The sequence below is a fragment of the Artemia sp. Qi Xiang Cuo genome, chromosome 18, assembly GCF_049724085.1.
Source record: "Artemia sp. Qi Xiang Cuo chromosome 18, ASM4972408v1, whole genome shotgun sequence".
In the NCBI taxonomy this organism is placed as follows: domain Eukaryota; kingdom Metazoa; phylum Arthropoda; class Branchiopoda; order Anostraca; family Artemiidae; genus Artemia; species Artemia sp. Qi Xiang Cuo.
This window is the reverse complement of record NC_142811.1, coordinates 38,379,889-38,397,318: the sequence shown is the minus strand read 5'-3', so window position 1 is coordinate 38,397,318 and position 17,430 is coordinate 38,379,889. Positions and strand designations below refer to the sequence as shown.

Here is a 17,430-nt window from a genome sequence, read left to right as displayed (position 1 = left end):
ATAAAAGTTTTTTTTCTGTTTTTTTTTTGTAGAAATGGACAATTTAATGACATGAAGGCTACGGACCTACGGTAGTCCCTCCGTATAGTCATTGGGACAATATCAAAATTTAAAATCGTAGCATTTATTTTGAACATTCAGATTCTAAGAGGAAAATGATGCATATTTTGACCGAAAATCTTTTTGATGGATGCTCCGGTCTTAATTAAAAAGGATTTGAAACTAATGAAAATAGGAAACTGAATAGAAGTGTATCTTTGATGCTTTAATATGGGTGAAGTAGCAATTAAGAACTAGTAACGGCACTGAATGTATACCGTTACCAAATAGAATTAAAAAGGTAAACGGGAAATTTAAAAATTAGGACTGAAAGGTAAAAGGAAGCTCCAAAAGCAGTTGCTTCACTACCGATTGCTGCTGCCGTTGCAAGATAAAATTAAAATCAGTGAAAACACCTATGAGCATTTGGAAAAAAAATAATCCTATTATCATCAGCTTTGCTACTGGTACAGAGAATAATAAAAAAGTAAAGGCAGATTTGGGATTATGCCAGAAAACGATTGATTGTATTGTTTGTTTTTTATCCTCGTAGAAGTTTGTATTCTTCAGTTTGTATTCTTATCAGTCTTCATATTGGCTCTTTTGAAATCAGTAGTTTCAACTTTATAATCGTGCTCGACTATTCAAGTCTCTTCAAAATTTTTAAACTGTCTGGAAACAAATTTTTTTCACATATGTATATTTTTTGTGTATCCAAACATGCTTTTTAGTAGGGACTGCCGTTGGATCTATTGCCTGCTTGCCTCTCACTCAGACTATCTGTCTTCACTTTTTTTTTCAATTAGCCATGGCTATTAACTTTTTCATCACAGTCCACCAACTTGATTTTAATTCAAAAAGAAAGGGCATACTTTTCTTTTCTTTTTTTTTCAATCATATTAATTAAAGATCCTTACACGATTTTGGATGAAACACGATGCCATATGATGGCACCGTGCCAGATGCGGTTCTGATGCCGCCTCTAGATATAAGGCGAACATAAGTTTTGATAAGTTTGAGTTTTGAGAAGTTTGAGATAAAAAAAAAGTTTCAGAGGCAGAGCCCGAGCGGCAGTTGACTAAACACTTCGGGAGTTCGAGTGGACTTGACTAACCACTCAATTTTATCAGTTTCTCAAATTATTTTTCAATAATAAGATGTTAACATCCTTCCCCCACCAAGAATAGAATGAAAAAGATCATACTAGAAGCAAAATAACTTAGAATAATAATTGTTAGGAATGAAATCACCGCTGTGATTGGAAGTCTTGTATCAATTTTTTTTTAATTTGTATATGCAGAAGTATAGCGCTTCTTTAGAAGAAGTTAAAACCACAAGTACCTTGTTAGAATTTTTTTCCATTATTTTTTGTTTTGTTATTCAGTAGATGCGTGCTTGGCGGCTATTCTAAAAATAGTTTTGGTGCTTCCATGGCAGGGATAAATTTCCCTTAAGTTTTTTTTAGACTGCTTAACTTTCTTTTTAAATAGTTCAGTGTTAAATGCATAAATGCATTTCTGGTGCGTTTAAAAGAAAATTGTAACCTCCCTCCCCTGAAAAAAACCCCTCCGAAACAAATCGTGGAAATGCCCTTGCTTGCCTGTGTAGGTTAGAAGGCCTATGTTACATATGCTCATGATCCTATGAATTATGCGCATGATTTCATACTAAACACGATTTCAGGTGATAAAAATACCAAATTATAAATTTAATAAACACACATAAATTAACATGATTAGTTACGAATATTCCTTTGCTCTCAAATACTCCAATACAATAATCCCGGTCCGTGTAAATACGTACACATAGTACGTAGTACACAATACCTTAATACACGTTAATGAGCCGTTAGTAACCCGAGAGAACTTGTTCTAGTGTGAATTTGTAGAGACAGTGTGAAAACTTTTCCCCTCATAAGTCATTATCCTATATACCGTGTATTCTCTCTCCCCATCTCGCAAGCAATTTCACTTGTCTGTATTCCATTTTTTCTACAATTTTTACTGACGAAACCGATAAAAAGGAAGTCCAGCCCAGTGGTGGTTTTAGGGGGGGGGGGGGGTCCGAGAGAGCACTTTCCCCGGGCGCAGAAATTTTAGGGGTGCAAAATTTCAAATAAATAATCTAACGGCTATAATCACTTTATAATTTCTGAAATTTTATTTTTACTAAAATAAAGAAGGGGCGCGGTTAATAAATGAAAGTAACTATTAAATTGTTAATTAATTAATTAATAAAATAATAACAATTATTGTTAATAAATGAAAATTTGGCTAAGATGTGGTCTGAAAATTTCTGGGAGACAGGGAGAACGGCGCTAATCAAGATTTCATCCCGGGTTGAAAAGAGGCCAGAACCGCCACTAGTCCAGCCTCGTCAATTTAATTTCACCTTTTCTGTTGTCTTTTTTCTCCTATTCAACATGTTTAGACAATTCTCTTTTATTTCTTACTTTGGTAGTGCTCTTTCATCTTTATTTTTTTCTCTTTTCAGCTCGTTTTTTCAAATCAAAAATGCAAATTTTGCTCTTGAGACTAGTAGAATTAACAAAAAAATTATTTATTTATGATGTTTATTTATTTCAGAGGAAAACACGCTTACAGAATCACTAATAAAAATGTTTTTTTTTGTAGAAACAAGGATCATCCAAAGCTATATTTATGGGCTGGATCAGGAAAGAAATGCCCCAAAAACAGAGAGAAGGAAGGATCTTCTCAAGACAGACTCGAAGATCTGCCTATTATGGCCTCCCAAGTGAGTTTTCAAAAGACATCACCGTCCAAAATCAAAACACATTACCTCTATTTTTGTGGTTTAAAGCCAAAAAGCAATTACCTAAGGTTACTCGATTGATTTGAAGAGTTTGTAGAGGTCCTGGATATTCCCCCTTGGATTTAATGTAATTTCCTGTAAATATTGTACAGATATTTCTCTCTCTCTCACAGAAACTTTGGCTGCAAAGCATATTATTACGGTTTTGAAATTGTACAAAATATTGGCTCTATCACTCATTCGCAACACGTATGCCTCATTATCATGAGGGTGCGTTGCTCATTGAATGCCTATTATCCATTACTAATTCCAAAGGTTTTATGTTATTCCCTAGAAAAGATCTACTCTTTATTTCGAAATATTATTCTAATGTTTCTATGTTTTATATTCGTTTCTAAATTACTAAGTACATTAAAAACACTGCTATTATTTCCACTATTATTTGACTATTGATTACGAATTAACAACCCTACTCTATTTTTGTCTGATTGCGATAATTTTTTTTATTTAAATTAAATTAAACATTAAATTTAAAAAAAAAAAAAATGACGTTTCGAAAAGCTACCGTATAATTCTGAAACTGAATCGTTACTATTATTTTGTTTTCTTTAAATATTTCCAGTTTAAATCAAATAAGAGAAATTAATGCTCTATGAAGGTTTAGTATTCTGTCTCCAGGTAACTAGTTCTATGATATGCCCATTCTAATACAGCCTGCTCCTTCTGTTCTCGGCTATCGTGGTATCGACTCCCTGTTGTTGTCTCGGATAGGTCAAGGTTCCTGTTATGGTACCAACATTCCTTAAATAGCAAATAAACATGGGCTAGGTGAGGGAAAATATTATACAAATTAAAAAATAGGACACTCAAGATTAATTTAATAGTCTTGTTACTGTCAGTCCCATTGCCATTATTTGTTATTATTAAGCTCTTCTAGGGGTTCTCCAGTCACTGTCCGCCTTTTTTTTTCTTCTTTTTTAGAACTTTCTTCTCATTTTTACTCCCCTTTATTTCTTCTTTGCCAATTTTGTACTTCATGGTTATTTTTTTTTTGAGTGCTTCTTCCTATGTTTTATATTTGGCCTTTACCTAGCTCATCAAGCTCTTCTCTCTGCTAAGGAAAAAGATCACTATTATTGGAAACTAATAACTTCTAATCTATGCAATGACCGCCCAAAACTAAAACACGTTCTCTGCAAAAATAGCAGAGTGTCACTTAGTGCCACAAATCACCAATTTTGCCCAAAGAAAGTCAAAATGCTGAGGTGCGCAAATTCTAAGGTAGCCATGATCGGTTTCTCATGATCTAAAACCCCAAACCAAGGTTTTTTTAGTATTAAAAACAAGTAAATTTTTGCATGGTAGCAGTGATGTGTCTACTTTTTTGCCAGGGCTAGTGGGCTATCGCTAGTAATAAAGAGATTTTTAATGGTTCATTTAAAAGCCACTGTTCATATCTATGCATGCTTTATATAAATTCGTGTTGATAGCTTCATCATAAGGTGCTATACGACGCTAAAAAATGGTGCTTTCCATTTATGGAGTGGAAAAGCTGGGGAGTATGCAAAGGGTACGATTGTAATCACCATGGTCAAAAACTCTATACCAAAGATTTAGGATCCCCTGCTCTTGTCTACTCCCCTTCAAGCCCCCTTTGTAAGTGAAAGCTAAAAACATGTTTTGAAAAAAAGAACTGCCTTACGCACAAAAACTTTCATTTATGTATTTCCATTTTCAAGAAAATACTTGAATTCTATACCTGCAACATTTCAAAAACCAGTGATAATGTACCCGCTTAGACCTTAGTCTCCTGATCCATGTGACAAAATTGCACATATCTCGTGGGAAGTTACAGGGGGATAGGAAGTAAACTACGCTCTTTTTTTAAACAAAACTCTTATTGACTTCTTCATTCCCCAAGTTAGACAAAGATCTTTTTGTAAGGTTGATTGATCATATCAAGGAGGCACACTTGTGCCTCTTTAAAGAGGCGACCCACCACAATGTTAAGCGATGTCCGGTCGTAGCGGTCGCAGAGAGACGGCGGTGATCGCATTTTGTAGGCTAAGCTCAAACTAAGAAACATGCAAAATTTCACCCCCTCCGACTTTATCTTCATGGGGGAAAGTGGGCCGGAAGTTTTGACCCTCCCCCCACAGCCCCCTTTAACATTGCTTGATGGGGCTGAAATTTAGAGGATAAGCTTTCCTAAGGCCTGGAAGCTTATCCTGAAAATTGCACCTCTACCAGACCACTCCTTCCCTGTTTTTTAAACACCAAATATAGCCGCTTAATGCTCATCAATTTTTTTTTTGTTAGACACGCTTAGAAGCCAGATTTGACAATGGATCCAGGTAAAAAAGGATTCACTTGAAGCGAAATTTGGCCTGTTAGGGCCTTTTGATATTTTCAGACCGAAAAAAATATCCACCGAATTTACATTTACGAAAAACCTTGTTTTCCTATAAGAGCCCATGTTAATTTTTCCCACCACAGCCCCCCTTTAACGTTGTCCGATCGGGCTGAAATTTAGAGGATAAGTTTTCCTAGGGTCTGGGAGCATATCCTCAAAATTTCAGCTCAATCCGATCACTCCTTTCTTGTTTTCCAAAAACCAAATATAGTCCCTTTTTTTTATCAGCCAAGCCTACAGGCCACAGTTGGAAACGGATCCGGGTGAATGAGGTTTCATTCGAACCGGAATTTGACCTGTTAGGGCCTTTTGATATTTTCAGACCGAAAAAATGATCCCCCTAATTTATTCTTACGAAAAACCTTCGTTTTCCCGTAAGCCCCAATGTTAATTTTAAAATTCCTTAAAGCATGGTATTTCATTATTAAATTAGATCAAAATGGTCCTCTTAACCTGAAATACCCGACTGCAAGCTTCCAAAAATTCCAGCTCTTTCCCAGAAGATTTTTTGTCAAAAAACGAATATCTCACTTTGTATTTGCTTGCGTCGAAAATACATTGCAGAGACTAAAAATAATTTAAGAAGTCTCTGATAGTACAGTGGTCACTATTCCTGTCATGCGGAAGACCCGAGTTCGATTCCACGTCAGAGTTAATTTTTTATATATTAAATTTAAAGTAGTATCTCTTAAATTTAAAGGTTAAAAAATAAACTCGGTTTCTTTTTTAAATCCAATCTATTAAATCCTTCGGCTCAACAGGCGTCTCCAGAAGAATATCACAATCGGTCTTCAGCTTACAGGTAAGTCTCCACTGCTTTGATAACATGCCGTATACCCGCATGCTCGAAGAAAAGTTGAAAAAAGAAAATCTTACTGTGCATTTGATTTGAGTATTCAGGAATTAAAAGCCTTAACACAATAATATTCAAATGGGGGGGTTTTGGGGGGCGGCAGCCCCCCAACTTTAACTCCTGACACGATCAGCTAACAGTTAGTCAAGCAATAATAAGTAATAAACTGTACAAACACGTGCAGAAATTATTTGAAAAAAAAAACTTTTTCTAAAGAGTTAAAGAGGCTGAGTCACCAGTTCGAACCTTAAAACGTACAGGGATTAGGGGGTACAGTTGGGGGGCTATGGCCCCCCAAACCCCCCGCTTTTGTAGCCTCTTTTGTTAAGGTTTTTTTAAGTCCTGTAGCCTGCAATCAGTTGATCGTACCAAGTTCATCACATTATAGCTTGTTATCGGTTAGGGAAAAATCTCCTGTAAAAAAATCCAACAAACAGGCTCAGTACTGTTTCTACTCAAAGAGATGCAATAGGATGTTCTTACTGTAAAAAATTCAAGCAAACTTCGTTCGTGTTGCAAAGCGTTTCTTTGCAAGGTAAAAAGCGGGGTTGTGGGGGGCGGGAGACCCCCAAAATAAAAATCTTAACAAAAGAGGCTGCAAACGTGGGGGGTTTGGGGGGTGGCAGCCCCCCAACTGTACCTCCTAATCCCTGTACGTTTTAAGGTTTGAACTTGTGACTCAGCCTCTTTAACTCTTTAGAAAACGTAGTTTTTTTCAAATAATTTCAAAATAAAACGAACAAAATTAACCTAAAAAAAATACTTTTTTTGCTAAAGAAAAGAAGGATGTTGAAACTTGAAATAAACAAAGTTTATTTTCAGTGCTCCTTAATTTTCAACCATATCCGATTTTTACGTAATCACAGACTCTGCAAAAAATAAGTTTTGGTGTACCCAATTGATTTCTATCTTGTATAAATTACTGCCTTACATGAAAGCGCTAAACATTTTCTTTTCTCTAACTATTTCTACCGATTTTAACTTCAAACTACGATTCTTTGAAGCTTGTTATAGTAAATGTTTTATGGATTTGGAATGGATAAAATATTGGCGAAGGTCACCCAATGTTCTATGTCTGTAATTTATAAAAATTGGGAAACGATGTAATTGAAAATTAAATAACCAACCAAAATCTTAAATTTTAAACCTCAAAGAACTGTAACTCAAAGCACCTGTCTTGCTTACTCCGATTGTAAATTTAAAGCTGATATTTATACAATCCAAACTAAAAATAATAACAAAGATATGGAAAACCCCGAAGAGTAGCCATTTACCCTGCATTACACTTGTATAGTGGATTGCCTTACATTTATTATCTTACATATTATCCTTGTAGTTCCACAATGCATAGATGGTCACCTGATTTTGTGTGTCTGTAATTAATGAACATTTGGGAAACTATGTAATTGAAGACTAAATAAGCAACAAAAATCAAATGCAAAAATTTTTGGGTTTAAACAGCAAAAAGTTTTAAACTGTAAGAGCTGTAATTTTAAAGGTACCTGCCTAGCTTACTCGGATTTTAAATTTAAAACAAACATACTTTTTCTCCAAACGGTGTGAAACATTTACCTGCAAGATTTTTTTTTGCATTCACGCTGTTGGCTCACAGCCCTTAGGTTAAGGAGGTTAAAGAAACTGTTATTCCCCCCCCCCTTAAGGTCTTAAGGTCTAAAGGGGTTTGATTTCTCGGTATAAATTTCACTCGGTTATACCCGTGTAGATACACCCCTGCTACAAACTGACTTACGAGCGGGGTAGTCAAAAGTAGTTTTGAATTATTCTGAAGCGTAGTAGTATTTATCATCAGGTACGAAAAAAAATATACAATCAAAATACATTCAAAACTACAAATAATGGCAAAGCCATGGAAAATCACAATATGAAGCCATTTACCTTGTCTTACAATTAGGTAGTGTATCCTCGTATCTTTGTATATTATCCTTGCAATTTCACAGTGCAGCGTGATAATTTCATGGACTCTTGGCGATTTTTCCAAAAAGTATTTATGAGAAAACGTAGATTTACACGGGTTAAAATATTTTGATGTGTGTGAGAAAACGACTATTGAGATTGAATTGAAAAAAAAAAAATTCTTTTAGAAAATTTATTTCTTCGATCTTCTGTGAAATTGCACATGGCAAAATTCATGGAAACTACCAAAATAATGTTGAATTTACTAAAGCAAAATAATTTTGAATGTAAAATAATATTGAATTTTTAAATAAATTTAAATTTATTCAATTAATTTGAATTTAATACAAATTCAATGAATTTGGATTTAATAATGAAGCTCAAAATAATAATGAATTGACTGAGGACAAGTCTCCGGAAAGACTTGAGAACCTTTTTACAAACCTTGATGTTCATTATTATTCTGATCTGAACATGTTTGCTGCTCCTAATTTAGCCGAGTGTGGCATCTTAGTTTATTAAACAATAATTATTTTTATTGCAATTCCTAAACAAGGCAGATTTTTTAGTTAGTATTTTGCACAGAGTGGTGTCACAAGTAGTGTGTACCGTCTACTCTAATTTGAATTGTTGTAGTAGAGGGCATTGGGAATGCTAAGTAAAGAACAAGGTGTCTTCCATGTATTATTTTTTTATCATAGGAATTAGGAGGGGGTCGTTCAATTCGAGTCAAACTAGTTAAAGTGATTGGATTAAAGTAAGATGGAATTTTTCACAAAAAATTGTGTTCTTGGCACCAAAGTCATTATTCATTATAATCAGAAACATGGAGTCGTTCCTAGATCACTTGCTAATGATAAAAAATAGACAAGTCTTTAATTTTGTTACTAATCTAAAAGATGATTAGCACCATATCATACTTTGTCATTCATTTGAAAAATTTTTGCCTCTCGGTTAATACAAATATTATAAATGATGCCACAAACAAGAGGGTATGGCATAACATTTTACCGAGACATAACAATTTCTTTATCCATAATTTTTTTTGAAGGTCAGTTGAAGGAAGGGTATTAAAAAAAATTTTTTTTGCTCTTGTATTGTCTATAACCATTTTCTGTATTAACTAGCCCTCAAAATCTTATTTACCTTTTGTAGATTTACATATTATTTAATTACGACAGAAACAAAACTAAACTTTTTCGATAACATGATAGTTGAATATCCCATGACGACTGACATTGATTGCGTTAGAAGCAAAACTTAAGAAGTCTTAAAGCTAGCATTAGAGAGTTATTGTCAAGATTTGAACTAAAGCATACTAGTAATGAACAAGCAGATACGGCGATTTCTGGGTCGCTGGGTCTGTTGAAGGATTGTTAGGAACAGAAACAGCTCGATTGTCGTTATCTAAGCAAGTAACTCTGATACAGCTGTGCTAGCATTGCACCATTTTTGCTGTCTTTCTCATAAATGTCTGAAGCAGTTGTGAATCAGTTTTTCAGCTTAGTATTTACGTGCTCACTCATACTGCATAGGATGTAGCAATGAGTGTGTGTGGTCGCCGGTGACCCTGTCCTGGGTCTTGTCACCTGACTTTAGTGGACTATGCTAGATTGTTGCGTTCTAACGTTGGATCATTTTTTTTTTCTTTTTAAATATTTGGAGTAAATCTATTTTTGTTTTTTTCTGTCACAGTCGTTTGACCACTGAGGCTCTGCGGTATTTGGTTACTAAGCCCTTTTACTGCAATAAAATAAGGTGGAATATCCTTTCTTCTTTTGTTCTATCAATCCTTGGCGGGGATCGGGGGCAAACAAGACATTGTAAAGCAATATCAATCCATAAAAAAAAAGATTTATAATTATATGTTTGTTAATTTTTAGGACTCAGGTGACTTTTTCATGGATGAATTGCCTGATGATGCTTTAGATACGTCATTTTTTGAAAATTCAGATATTTCTGCCTTACTGCCCACATCTTCGGAGCTGGAACAAATGTCAGTTGAACTCAACCAGAAAGGTATTCTCCGTTTTTTTTTAAACTCCTTCCCTCTCTTTTAATTGCATTGAAAAAATTGTAGCGGCGATTCACTGAGTTCAGTAGGTCGGAAGGCAAAGGAATTGGAAGGATTTAATCTGCCTCGTTCAGGTGCTTATCTGTCTTAATTACTAAAGTAGGAAAGCAGCTGGGTATTTTTTTCTTTTCTTTTTCCTCACATTTAATAAATTACACGTCGTTTGTTATGTGATGGGAAACCAAAAGACGCATTTGAAAAAAAATTATATTTTGCTTAATTTTAGGAATACCGCAAGCAGAAGACAGAATCAACAACGACGATTGTTTGGAGAACTTAGTTTCACATATCGAAGAATCCCATAAAGAAGTCGAAAGCCGACTCGAAGCCCTGGAAAAACTGGCAGATGGTAAGTTTTCTTATTAGGTACTATTTAATACTACTTAATGCTATTAAGTGTTAATTAAATTATTGTATGTTTTCATAGTTATAAAATAATAATATAAAATTTATTATATTAATAGTTGATATAACTTAGTTTGTTATATGAGTATGATTATAAAATACATAATTTACATAATATATTATACACTAGTCTTTTATATATTAGTTATATGAAATAATTGTAATATAATGTAACATAATTTATTATACACGTATAAAATTTTATTATAAAATGTTACAAAGCCGGTTTTAAATGATAAATTATAATTACTACTACTATTAACTAAATACAACTGAATACCATTAAATAAAACTACTCTCCTAATCAAATTTCAAATTATAAAATGGAAATAAGGTGTCTTAGGATGTTTATATGATATATATATATATATATATATATATATATATATATATATATATATATATATATATATATATATATATATATATATATATATATATATATATATATATATATATATATATATATATATATATATATATATATATATATATATTTATATACTAGCACAAGAGAGCAAGCTTTTGTCGCGTGTCTCTGTTCCCTCTGGCCTTCGACCCTTGCAAATATAGTCTGATGTCTTCTCGCTTCGCTCGGGCCTCGCTAAACCTCACACGTTTCTATTGACGCTAATAAACTCTAAATGTGCTTCTTCAAAATAAAATTCGCCATTGGATTCACCGTTTAAAGCACATAAAAATAACCTATGCAATGACCATTTTTATCATGACGTGACGCCAGATTTCCAGTTTTTGTTGTGTATGAACATACCTGGCTTTATATATACATATATTTTTAGCTTTGGAGAAGGAGACGCAACTTGGTGAATTTTCAAGCCCCGAACTACAAACGTTAATTCAAGATGTTGAGAAATTAAGTCAGTTATCTTCCTTTTCTTGATCTTGTTGTGTGATTCTATTTTATACATATTCAATGTGTTTGGAAAGAAATTGTTCGCATTCATTAATCTCGAGAGAGCACGAACAAAGAGAATTGCTAGGCTGGTTGCCCAAAAAGTAGACCCACTGGTACTGTGCTGTCTATATTGTCATGATTCCAGTTCTGGATTAATTTAATCCTTATTATTTTTCCTCTTCTTCATTGTCAGGTTTGACACGAACTTGACACAACTTTCGTTGAAATTTATGACATCACGGACACATTCTACTGAAAAACTATAAAAGTACATTTTCTTTCTTTTCAATTCCTTAAATGCAGGGCCGAAGCTGGTGTTTTGAGTTGGGGGGGGGGGGGGGTAGAGAATTTGCCGACAAATGTAGATACATAAGCTAAACTAAGACGCCAAAAGTTTCAAGGCGTCGGCACTCTGTGCCAACGCCATGGAACTTTGCAGCCCCCCCCCTTAGCTGTGTCCCTGCTTTTATGTTGGAAAGTGTAAATATTCAACTTCATAATTTCTGATTGTGGTGATGATTTAAGGGAACTTGTCCAGACTAATCCGCCTTTGGCACTGTAAATACTATCATTCGGATTTGAAATTTAACTAAAAAGAATCTTGCGCTTCACCATGGTGTAATAAAAATTGTGCAATTCTAACGCCTTTGAACGTGGAGCATTGCCTGCTTAGTTAAAAACTAGTATAAAAAAGCAGCAGCCTAATCCTGCTGCAAGTCCAGAGTAAAGCTAAAACAAGTATAGAAACTTTTACGAATTCTCTAGGATGGGGTTAAAAACAAAACAATCAATTCAAATGTATGCAATCTTCATTCCATTGTCACAAATTACGGAAGTAGAGTATATAATAAAATAACAGCTGTTCCGTGTTGTTTTTCAGAGGATTGGCTCTTTTATTGTATATTCTTCTTTTGGAGTTTGTGTCATAGAGTAGCTATTGTATATATTTGGTTTGATAGTCTTTTTTTCTTTGTTTTTGAGTTTTCCTCGCTTTTTTATATAGTTTTAATTCCTTCTTCTCCAAGCTGAGGACGCCTTGTTCGATAGAAGTGAAATATCAATGCAATTATTCTCCTTCTTCCTCCTGCGTGCCGCGGGCTCCTTCTTGTTTTCAACAGTTCCTTCTTGGTTTTCTCATAGTAGACCAGTTGGGCTTTAGATCTCTTGTAAATATACAATTTTATTTGTTTTTTTGGGCGGGGGGGGGGGGGGGAATGCTAGTTTTAATAAATACGGTTTAGGTAACTGTAATACATTATATTGTATAAAAAAAAAGTGGCACAGAAAAATAATATAAATTCTCTAAGTAGAACCTCTATAAAATTCTCTATCGGTCATTTCTAAGTAATTTAACATGGGATCTGGATCAAAATTTTCCCCAAAATCATCTCAATATCTTTGAAAGCTATTAAACATCTTTAAAAATGGAAACTATGGGGGAAGTAGTGCTAGAATAATACCACGAAAATGAAAACAACGATGAAAAACAGCAACCGCGTTTCTGTGCTTTTCAAGGTCGGGGATTGAAGGGCTACGATAGAAGTTGAACAAGCATCCATTTCCAAGTTTTCATACGAGTATGATGCAACTTAGTGTTGATAATGAAGGTTTATTATACTTCCTGCCTTAAATGGTAACCTCAGGACGTAAAGTTCTGGTACCAGTTTCAATTGACTTATAAAGTATCTAGCCGAAAAAAGATTCTTGAATTACCTGGGCCTGTTTTCCCCTCTTTTTGGATTCCTTTACCCCTACTCTCTTCATGAATCTAAACTGGACAAGTTTTTGTGGCGAAATTGAAACATTATTTACTTAAAAACGACTTCTGCTTGCATATCCTGGATAACCTAAAGCCATTCGGCCAATCCCACTGTTAACTCATTCTACCTTCAAATTCTAACAAGGTCACGAACTCCTGTCCTAACAGGTGCCGAGTGAAAACATTTAAAAAGGTTGAAATTTGACTTCTGTTTAACGGCAATAAATAAATTATAATTAATAAAAAAAAGCACAATTATTGCAAAAAAAATAAATTATGTAATAACGAAACAAATACTGTTTTTACATTTTTCCATTGAAATTTTTCACACACCCCCCCCCCCTTCCTCAGGGGTCGAATTGAAGTTTCGTCATCTTCCTTTTTAGTTAATTTTGGAGAACCAAAGAATTTTGCCTCATGGTAAGCATTGAAAAAGGGTACCATCCGCGATCAACCAAAGGCATTTCTACCTCATTTTACCTACAAAAATTCTGTAATTTTAACGAAGTCTTATCATAACATTGACAGGTGGCATGTGAAAACATTTATAAAATTGAAATGTCTGGAATCCTCGTGAAATTGGTCCGAAGGACTAAACAATTATTAAAAATTAAAGTTAAAGCGACACTGAGTTTCAGACTACATTGGATACCCAAGGTAATTTATATAGACCCTTCAGGGATTGCCGACAACCTACAAGGGGTTCATGTGAGTGAAAAATTAATTGGCAGTCCATGAGATGAAAAAGGGGGGTTCACGATAGTGGTTCTCATTTAAGGAGATTGTGATCAAAGAGTATTGGTAACTTACAAGAGAGTAGACTGGCACTAGTGTCGTCAAAAATAATTCACAAACACCATCTAATCTTTGGCGTTTTCAGTGAAGTAATAAGGTGAAGTCAGTTTGGTAGTAAAAGGTTGATCGCAATGTCTAAAAAAACGACAAATAAGAACCTTGGAATGCTAAACGCTAGATGGTGGTAATGCCTTTTTGTCAACACTAGTGCCCCTTTCCACTCTTTGGCTGTCACTGTAGCCCTGACTTGTCGCTTAATTTCCGTCACAAATGGTTGACGACAATAATCCTGTAGTTTCCAAATAGCCTCCCATCCCCAGTATGTGCTTGGGTAGAAATCAGTAACAAAAATATCCCCCAACGCTTTTGAGTAACCGTAGTCTTCGAATTTTGCTAAGAAACGTAAAGCAAATATAAAGAAGAAACACATACAATTTTGTAGTTTTTGCTTTATTTATATGATTCGAAAAACAAATTTCAAATTACAAGGCAAAATCACGTATCGCTATATAACCTAATATGATCCAAATGTAGACACGATAATATATATATATATACCTTAAAAGAAAAAAATCTCCCAGAACCAGGAAAACAAAGAAAAAAAATCGTCCTATTGCATAATATAAAACCAATGACTTTTTTTTTAATAAGCAGCGGTCCGAACCGCATATGTCAGTGAACTATGAACTGACCATATTCAATATCAACGCAGCAGTGCAGATTAATTCCTATCAGTCGTATTTCAACTCACCGTCATTATTGGTTATATGGCGTTTACCGATAATTAGTATGACTTAACGCAAATTTTACAAACAAAACTTTAAAGTTTTACAAATAATTGTAAATCTTGTTTTCATGAGGGATAAACTTTCCGCAATATATAGAGCTTTATTTTGACAATGAAGAAATGAGAGGGATGGGAGAATAATCTACAAATCGCGCAAATAACGTCTAGGATCAACCTCACAAAACAGAATTCACAAGCATAGAAATCTAAATATTCGAGCTAAAAGCGACTCTTTTATAAAATGATTTTTCTACTTGCATGGATTTCATTCAATTATGTTTGAGTAGTATTGAAACGCCCTTACAAAAAATACAAAAGTGGAATTTAGAACTTGGAAAAGTGGATTTTAAATTTCCAGTTAAGGAGAATTTCCAATTTGACAATTAGTTCAGAGAGGGAAAAAAATAAGGTAAACGATTGTCTTCAAACTAACACGAAAACAGATTGCAACAACATCCCAACTTATATATTTCTTTTTATTTAAGAAAAAATTCAAGATAATGAATATAGTTTTAAATTTTGTTCAACTGGTTGTTAAAGTTAAAAAAGATTTTAAGCAAAAGATTCACATTCGATTAACCAGAGTCATCCTAGAGGGTGGGGGTGGTTCAACTTCAATATAAAATGCTAATTATTCTAACTTTTGCTAACAACCAACTTAAGAAAAAAGAGAGTAAATGATTGCCAAAAAAATATTAAAAACAGCAGCCTATGCTACTGAAAAAAGTAACTAATACACCATCAGGCTTAGGGTGGAAAACCTTACACAACGACCTTAGATGTTATTATGTTCCTTCTTGTTTCTCCTGTGCAGAAGCTCTAAAGCACCAAAGATCAGTAAGGAATAAACTTTATATCAAAGAGTTATCCCTCTACTAAATATGCTTCTTCAAATTCAACAAAACGAAATGGAAGGATAGACTCACTTTTCTTCGTCTTTATTTCCAAAGATCACAAAAAAAAACTATTTCCTAAGATGATAATTAGAATCTGATGACACTCATTTCAAATTAGATAACCAAAGATAAGTGATGTGTAATTCAAACAACTGAGCGAATCAACCGCCAAATCCAATAGCCAACAGAACAAAAGAGAAAATTAGAAGAGTAGATGCGTCGTATATGTTGGATATTATACGTATGAAACGGTGGAGAAAATGTTTCTAACGTATGTTTGAGTTTAATGGATATAGAAAATGTGAGCTTATTTCAGTAGATAGTTCTGCCGACTTCTTAAAAATAGAAAATGGCAGAATGCAACATATTTAGTCATTTTTGAGCCACTGCTCCTAGTACTTGCTTGTTAGGAGTAAGACAAATCTTTTAACACTAAAAAACTAATAGATTGAAATGTGGAGTTAATCGATTTGGCTTCTGAATGACTCAATTCGGAAGTATTTATTTGAAAAAAGATGAAGAACATTTAACTTCTATTAAAACGATCCAAGGATCGTAAGCAATAACAAAACAATAAAGATCACGAAACAAACATATCCTTCTAAATTCATCTAGGCTAATCGTCAAGTGTGATTAAATACTCTAAACATTCCGCTTTTTTTCCATTGCCAAGAAAATAACAAAAACAACTAATCTGGCTAACTTGACCTTACCAACGAAATGTTTGTCCGGCTCGTAAAAATGAATCTAAAGAAATTTATTATTTGTTTTTTGTACCCCCCCCCCCCAAAAAAAAAAAATCCTGGATAGAGCCCTGAATACTTCGGCCTACAGCAATTTACGATATACTCGAAATTAGACTCGAGTACACCTTCGCCATTAGTTACAACTGATTTTTCAGTTATTTTCATTCCACAAAAAAAAAGTTCACGCGAGGTGGACGCTTTCTATGCATTGCCGTCTAATAACAAGCTCATTTTTTTTCACACTTATTTTTCGTACTGTAATCCCCTACCCTCACAAAAGAAATTCAAATAGTCATAATTAACCTACAACAAACACAAACGAGAAAGAAAAATCAAGCACACAAAAATAAGCGCAACCATACTAGAGGTAATGATAATGGAAGTACACACACGCTTTTCCGATTACGCAAACTTTTTTTCTTTCTTTCTTCAATAAACAGACAAAAATTGAACAAAAAAGAAACTTTCCACATAAAGCAGAACTCAAAAGTCGAATAGAGCACCACCTATTAAACGAAAAAATAAATTGTTTCAACTGGGAAAGCAGAAAATACCCTACTAGTTAGTCACACAAAATCTCAGCAGATGACCTAAATATATATATATATATGTTCTTTCCTAAAACGTGCAGCAGAAAATAAAATGTTGGGGCATATTTGTTATGTGCTGTAACTTAATTTCATCATGTTTTTGGTTCCACTCTTTTTTAAATCTTCTGTATCTTCTGACCAACAACAATTGGGTTGTTTCGACGAATTTCTTCAGCGCCATGTTCACGGTAGTCGAAGGTGCAATCATGTTTATCACTGTATCGATGAATAGCGCAATACATACCACCACATCGGCATTCAAATCCTAAAAGAACAAGACAATATTAAAATATCTCAAATATTCAAATGAATCATTCGGAAGAGAAATTAATGAGGTATATAAAGTAAAAAACAGAGAAAGAAGTTTCCTTTCAGGGTTTTGATCATATTGTGAAAATCATCTTTGGTAGCAATCCATGCTTAGACTGCCTCCAATTTTTCGGGGGGTCCCCAAATTTCCCCAAAAGAAAA

The 17,430-nt window shown here is 34.1% G+C and overlaps 2 protein-coding genes across 7 annotated transcripts in view; one reads left to right on the top strand and one right to left on the bottom strand.

Moving 5' to 3' along the window:
• MBD-R2 (PHD finger protein MBD-R2) overlaps positions 1-11,432 on the top strand; it is a 112,149-nt gene extending 100,717 nt beyond the window's left edge. For both annotated transcript variants that reach the window (XM_089104319.1, XM_089104320.1), the window contains 4 exons: positions 2,673-2,793; positions 9,875-10,010; positions 10,292-10,414; positions 11,271-11,432. In XM_089104319.1, the coding sequence (XP_088960445.1) occupies positions 2,673-2,793; positions 9,875-10,010; positions 10,292-10,414; positions 11,271-11,371 (481 nt within the window). In that variant the 3' untranslated portion in view covers positions 11,372-11,432. The remainder of the gene's footprint in view (positions 1-2,672; positions 2,794-9,874; positions 10,011-10,291; positions 10,415-11,270) is intronic.
• A 2,942-nt stretch (positions 11,433-14,374) lies between these two features.
• The window catches only part of drn (zinc finger AN1-type doctor no), a 41,565-nt gene continuing 38,509 nt past the window's right edge, over positions 14,375-17,430 (bottom strand). For all 5 annotated transcript variants that reach the window (XM_089104614.1, XM_089104619.1, XM_089104615.1 and 2 more), the window contains exon 5: positions 14,375-17,224. In XM_089104614.1, the coding sequence (XP_088960740.1) occupies positions 17,076-17,224 (149 nt within the window). In that variant the 3' untranslated portion in view covers positions 14,375-17,075. The remainder of the gene's footprint in view (positions 17,225-17,430) is intronic.